A 7,088-nucleotide genomic window follows, 5' to 3' on the forward strand; every position below is an offset into this window, starting at 1 on the left:
CTTGGTTTGGAAACCCATGTGCATGTCTTCCTGAGCAAAGAATGAAATACAGTGTGTGCTTTTAACAGTGCTAGCAGGTATTGGCAGATGAACACATTATTGCGGTGTAAGAGCACAGGCAGTGTAGGCAGTGGAGTGGAAGTTCACACCCTGGCTGACCTCAGGGTAACTTATTCACCTTTGCATAACCCAGATTTGCTCACTGAATAAGCATGGGTGTAAGCAAGTGCTTTTCATGCTTTGCTGAATTGAGGACTTAATGTCTTTTTACTGGTATTTGACACTCAAAGAGACTGAATTCTGGGAACTCTTGAGTGTTTAATTCAGTTTGCATTAGAAAGCAATGGTTGATTTTTGGTTTTTGTTCTTTGAAGTGTTCTCTGTATTTGAATTTTAATTTATACAGCCTTGAGATGCCAGAAAGGCCAAAGGAAAAGCTTCTGAGAGTGAATATCAAACTTTTTTTTTTTTTTTTTTTCAAAGGAGGAGAGGTAATTTCTTGTCCCTCAGATTTGTTGCTTGAGAACTCAGACATATGTCAGTTGACTGAGCAAGGGCTAGAGGAGAATATACTAATCCACAACTACAGGAGGGTTTTAGCTGAATCCACTGAGGGGAAGCAATTTATTTGGTGTTGTAAATGGAGTGATAAAAGGGAATTATAAAAGGAAAAATTGCCATAAAGATTAGTGAATCCCTTCTGCTTGCAGCCAGCCAAAAGGAATGTGAGAGTTCTGCCATTTGTGGTTTTAGAGCTAGGCTGGATAACAGTGCAGGAAGCAATAAATCCTGCTTTTTCATAAAGGTGAACCTTGATAATAATGAGCACTCCAATTCTTCTGTGTGGCTCAGAGGTAATGACAAAGCTGCTGGGGCTGTAGAAATCTTTACCAAGGACTCCTAAATATGGTCCATCATCTCAGAACCTTGCACTTGAATGCTGCTTTGATTTACTGTGCTTTGTCTCTATGTGAAGACCCTGATATCAAAGGGAGTGCTTTAATTTTAAACTTCCCGCAGTGCTACCCCAAGTTCTTGCATTATCAGAACTAATACAGGTATTAGTGTTCTTTTGGGTTTGGTTTTTTTTCTGAAACTATATTAGGTGAGGAGCCAGTCTACGGCATGGCTTTTTAAAAATGTTTTAGTGCAGGTGTTATTTCCCCGAAGTTGCAGCTATTTTCCCAGTGTTCATCTGTTACTCTTCCATTGGGTGCATGTTCCCCATAGTACAGTGTGAACGTACCACCATTCTGCTGGCTTGTACACTCAGCAGGTTTGTTACAGTGCTCACTATTCTGCAGGTAAAGTCACTCCGCTGAAGGTTAGGGTTTTACAATAGGACTGAGAGCTAACACAGTCTCTTGGATTTTAATACTTGGCAACCAGATGAAAATATGAGGGAACTTCACTTTGTTTCTATCTCTATAAAGTGTTTTAGTCTCTGGATTATTTTGTAATGCTTTCCTATACTTAAATGTGCCTCTCTTTCTAGGTTGAAATTGGAGGAGAGAAGAAAAGAGTTGGTACAGAAACTTGAAGAAACTACCAAGTTAACTACTTATTTGCATTCACAACTTAGGAGGTGAGGTTGTACTGAATAATGTAAAGCCTGTTTCCAGCAACAGTCTCGTGGACCTGGATTTCTAAACTACATTTTTAGATTTTTCTTTTAGCTGGAAGCTGAACAAAATTTGTTTAGTATTTAAGTAAGAAAATACTAAAAGTCTAATAGCCTCAAGCATTTTACCACCATATGAACCTGGTGTACCTTTATAATTTCAGTAAGCTCTTGAGACTGGATTGAATGGATTTTTTGTGCAGCTTCTATAATTAAGCAGGGAGACATTATTTTGCTGTGTAAATAAATGCATCAGGAATTCTCTAACTGATTATATCTCCAAAATGCTGTCAATGAGGAGACCAAATGATTTCTCAGAATTCTGTCTCAAATAAATTATTAGAACTGTAGACTTTATTCTGTGTAATAACGGGAGACACTCAATGAGTACTTGTATGCATGTAAATACTTAAGTGAATAGTTGATTCTGGTTTTATTCTTCAACACTGACTTATGCTTTCTGTAGACAGAGAAATACCCTCAGCAGGATATTTTTTCCTGACAGTCATTGATTCAAAATCTGACTTTGGGTTTACAGAATTCATAGTGATAACAAAAATAAATCATGGTAATAACAAAAAAAGTAATCAGTTAGAGCAACTGTGAACTCAGACTCATAGCTCTGATGGGAATTCTGATATTTAATGATACTTGTAACTGGTCCTAGGAAAGAGTTTCTCTCACTTCTGGACTGTACTCTGGGCTACCAAACCATGTGTCCATTATATTTATTCAGGAAATCCTGATTTTGGTCAAACTCCTTGTGTATTGCAGTGGAACACAACAATCATTAAAGTTTACCAATTCTATTAGAAATCAAAATGGGGCTTTAAGAGGAAAAATATTTTTAAGCCTTCTATAAAGGTACCCTCACAATAAGCCATGCCATCCTGCTCCTGGGATCTAGGCTGGCTTAGCCATTTCAGATATCTGAGCCAGATCCCATAAGAACAACGGGAAATGGGCTCAAGTTGCTCCAGGGGAAGTTTAGGTTGGATATTAGGAAGAATTTCTTTCCTGAAAGGGTTAATGGGCATTGGAAGGGGTTGCCCAGGGCAGTGGTGGAGTCCCCATCCCTGGAGGTATTTAAGAGTCTCTAGACATAGTGCTTAGGGACATGGTTAGTGGAGGACTTGTCAGGTGAATGATTGGACATAATGATCTTGAAGATCTTTTCCAATCTAGGCGATTCTGTGATAAATTGCATCTTGATTGGTGATTAGTTAGGGAGTCTTTAAGTATTTTTTTTTTATTTTGTGCTCTTGTTTCTTTGGACTTGTGAGACTTTTTATCCTGTTAAAGGCAGTTTTCTAGTCCTGTTGCAAAATTTTTAAAGTTGTTATTTTTCAGTAAACATCTCTTAAGTGTTTAGAAGGGGCTGCCTTGAATTATTTTTCCTGATATTTTTTCCCAGCAGTCCTCCTGAGCCAAGGCAGTGACACTCAGTTTCTCTGGCCTGGCAGAGCTCCTTGTCTTCTTTTATTAGCAGGAAAAGATTGCACGTTATGGCCTTTGCCATGGTTATGTAGTTGGATTTATTGTGCATGTGGAGTGTGTGTTGTCTTACAGATGTGAAGCAGTTCTGCTGTAAGCCGTCTGCTTCTAGCTGCCATCTCCCCCCAGGGTGCTTGGGCAGAGGGCAGGCTGCATACATTGCTTTGGAGGTGGCAGCACTCCTGTGCTGCCGTAACCTCCTTCCTGGGGATCCCTTTCCTGTCACACTGACCCCATGAGCTCCCACATCAGAGTGGAGCAGGTCTTTGAGGGAACATAGCAGCCACGAATGCTGCTGTTACTGCCGCTGCTGTTACTGCCCTGCTACCAGTTTGTCAAACCTGCAGGCTTCTCCAGAAGAAAAGGGGCTTTGGCAACAGGCCATGAGCTGGGTGAATTGCCATGGTGGTGTGCAGGTTGGGCACACTGATCAAAGCCAGGTATGGGTGCTTAAAAAACGTCGTTCCCCAAGCAGCATTTGGTTGTAAATCGTTACAGGGCAGCTCCAGTCAATCTTATCTCTCCTTGTACCGTTTTGTGCTGGTTTAGGTTAGTAACGTCAGTGTACATGTTTTGTGCTCTCTTTGCAGCCTCTCAGCTAGTACGTTGTCTGTGTCTTCAGGGAGCAGTTTGGGATCTCTGGCATCCAGCCGGGGATCTCTGAACACGTCAAGCAGAGGGTCGCTAAACTCACTCAGCTCTACGGATCTCTACTATAACCAAGGCGATCAGATAACAGATTTGGATTATCAGTATAAACTTGACTTCATATTGCAAGAAAAAAGTGGTTACATTCCTTCCGGGCCTATCACTACTATTCATGAAAATGAAGTGGTCAGTTCCCATGGGAGACTGGGTTACAGTGACACTCCTTCAGCTGCAGACCATCCCAAATTGACTGAACCTCCCAAATCTGTGACATCACTGTCTTCCAGATCCTCACTGTCCTCCTTGTCCCCCCCAGGCTCCCCTTTGGTTTTAGAAGCTGCGTTTTCAATGTCAGGTCAAAATTCTGCTCTGCATCGCCACACTACAGACTTTGAAGACTGTGACATTTTGAGTGATTTTGCAGGCATTAGTCTCTCTGAGAACCAAATATTACTGGACTCTGAAGCCAGAGCAGGATCTCGGATTCCTCCAGATAATAAAGATCTTAATGAAGGTATTAGGCAGCCCCTGCCTTCTCTACGTGAAGGAAGTTCAGGTAATAAAAAAAAACCTAACATCAAATGTATATGTTGCATGAAAATTTTGAACTAACAGCTGGCTCTTGAATGGGGAGTTACCTCACATAACTGAAGAGTATCTTGATCAGTGTACGTTTGCCATGGTGGGCAGTCAGTAATTCTGAGGGATGTTAACATGACTTCTAGTTTTGGGTGCAGAGAGCTATGATCACCCTGATTCCACCTGCGTTTTTCAATAGCCATCTCAGAAGGAAAGTTCATGTATTGCAGACTCTGTCATGAAAAAATACCAGAAAAACCTGAAACTGGATCTTGAAGACACAGAGGATGCTTGGTGCTCCTAAGTATTGTCAGGAACATATGAGGATTGAGCAAAAAAAAAACCCCTGGTGGTTGTTGGTCACTTGAAATCAGATACTTTGTTTCTCACTGAAGAATAGTTACAGACAGACAGCTGCAGTAAAATAGAGGTTTCTGGATTTACAGTTAGAATGTGTGTGTGTGTGTGTGTGTGTATCTAGTTATTTGACAAACCTGCTGTCACTGAAAGATCTGCAGTTCATTTTTTATGTGAGTTGAGAAAGACAAGTGACCACATGCCATGTAAGTTACAGTGAGACTCTCCCCATTTTTAACATGGATTTCATAGCTTTTAGCTTTTAATCCAAGTTAGAACAGAGCTCCTAAGCTAGTCTAGGCTCCCCCCATGGTCTGTGGGTAACTTCCAGCAGGGTGAATCATCTTATCCTAAAACATACTTCCCTTTAAGGAAGATGGGATGAATGACCCTGTGAGTTATCAAGGTGTCCTTAGTAACTGGCTAAGTTTGACTTTGAGTTGGCTGAATTAAGTGTAATGAATTCCGCTTCTAGTCTGCAGTAAAAGCCACACAACATACTTAGTTGTCTTATACTGTCAAAGCCTTTGGCAGAGTCAGAACTTCAAAAATACCAGCTGTCAAGAATTGATGGCTTGTCCTCAGTCTTGGAGCATAGACTTTGCTGCCTTTTGTTGGGGCTGACTGTAGGCTGTGCTTTCTCTATATGTTTATTGGCTTTTTCTAGTGCCATTCTGTGTCATTGTCTTGAAGTATGTTGCAAACCATTCCTGCCTTTATGTTACACAGTGGCTCTGTTTTCCCAAGGAAGAACTGAGGGAGCCGGATTTCCACTAGTGCTGAGCACTGGCAGCCCTATCTGAAACCTGATCAGCACCTGACATACCCAGCTCCACGTTTCTGGGCCTGAGCTGACAGTGAAGTGGCTAATGGAGGAGGTTGGGTGTCTTAGAATAAATACAGCCTAGCCCTAGTGAGTGCATTGTCCAGATTTGTTGCAAAGCCTGAACCCTTGTGCCTGGAGTTTGCCTCTTTTTAAAAAGAGTACCTGGACATACTGATACAGACATATATTTTAATGAGAAATTTTCTTTTATTTTTTAGATATATATATATGTGTGTGTGTGTGTGTATATATATATAAATAAAGGAAGTGTAACATCTGTTGGTTAATTAGGTTAGCTTAGTGCAGTAGTGTAGTAATTTCAATATTGACCACAGCAGTGTGGCACCAGAAGAAGAATGTATGGTATACATGGTACAAGCTGGGAGTTCCCCTTCTGTTCAGCTGTGCAGAAATTAAAAAAGAAATTGGCTGATATCCTAATGGCCTGAACCTGTGAAATGCAAAGTGGAAAAACATGGAATGGGATTTGGAGTGGAGGGATCGTTTTGCCCTTTATCTTTTCAGTATAGTGGAACATGGTAGTTATTTTGCTTTAGAGACATATTATAAAAGATAGAAAAAAAATTAAATTTCCTGCCTAAATTTCAGCAGCATATCCTTTCCAAATTAACAACAGCTTCTGGTCTTTCTTTGCAATCTGCCTGCAGCTCATCTACTCTGAGAACTGAATTGAAGATGGTTTGGAATTTGAGAACACATAGGGCTATGAGGAATCAGAATTATTTTTTTAAAATTTATTTCTTTAGATCATTATTTTCAGAGGCATCATGTGGTTGTGTAACATTTTTGAGCTTTTCTGAGGACCTATTATTCTGAATAGTGTCAGGGTGTCTTTTACATCTGTAAGTAGTATTCATCCTGTGATTCTTCATACTGATACTTCCTCAGGTAAGGTCACATATATGATGCAAGTTATCTTTAAATCTGTATTAGGACTGACAAAACAAACACTCAGATTTTGAAAAGCCAGATATTAATGAATTATGCTTCAGTACCTCTAGTGTCCACAGTAAAATGGGTTTCATGGCACGGCTTCAGTACATTAGCAGTGAGACATAGACCTGGGCTTGGTTCAGTGTTTCTGCTCCAGTTTCATTCTTGGAACTGCTGCGATGCTGAATGGGAAGGTTTTCAACAAACTCAGCCAGAGGCATAAAACCTTCATGGAAAATTTCAGCCCACACACTTAAGTTTTACAAGACTACAAATCCGAATACTGCTGAATCTTAACTTGGAGGTAGACAAACATACCTGAAGACAGTATAGTAGTATTTTTATGTAATAATCTGCATTGGCTCTTTAGTTGCAGTGCTCACCTGCTTCTCTGTCTGTCTCTGACTTTTCTGTACAGGTGAACCATACAGACATTTGCTCCTCTGCACATGTCCCTGCTGTCAGAAACCAAGTTGGAATATCATGTAGTTCTTCCACAGTCAGTCTCTGTCATTGTCAAAGTCAATTCAGGCTGCTGTGGTAATTCCTAAGGGTAATCAATAAATCATGTCATCACCTTCACCCCTCTGCATGGTGGGGGAGAAGGGA

General features: G+C 40.6%; 1 protein-coding gene across 1 annotated transcript in view; it reads left to right on the plus strand.

Moving 5' to 3' along the window:
• WWC2 (WW and C2 domain containing 2) overlaps positions 1 to 7,088 on the plus strand; it is a gene marked incomplete at its 5' end in the record, with an annotated part of 56,820 nt that overhangs the window by 32,756 nt on the left and 16,976 nt on the right. The window contains 2 exons of the mRNA XM_010177974.2: positions 1,496 to 1,585; positions 3,706 to 4,319. Of these exons, the coding sequence (XP_010176276.2) occupies positions 1,496 to 1,585; positions 3,706 to 4,319 (704 nt within the window). The remainder of the gene's footprint in view (positions 1 to 1,495; positions 1,586 to 3,705; positions 4,320 to 7,088) is intronic.

This window comes from Antrostomus carolinensis, unplaced genomic scaffold, assembly GCF_000700745.2.
Source record: "Antrostomus carolinensis isolate BGI_N321 unplaced genomic scaffold, ASM70074v2 scaffold26891, whole genome shotgun sequence".
Lineage (NCBI taxonomy): Eukaryota > Metazoa > Chordata > Aves > Caprimulgiformes > Caprimulgidae > Antrostomus > Antrostomus carolinensis.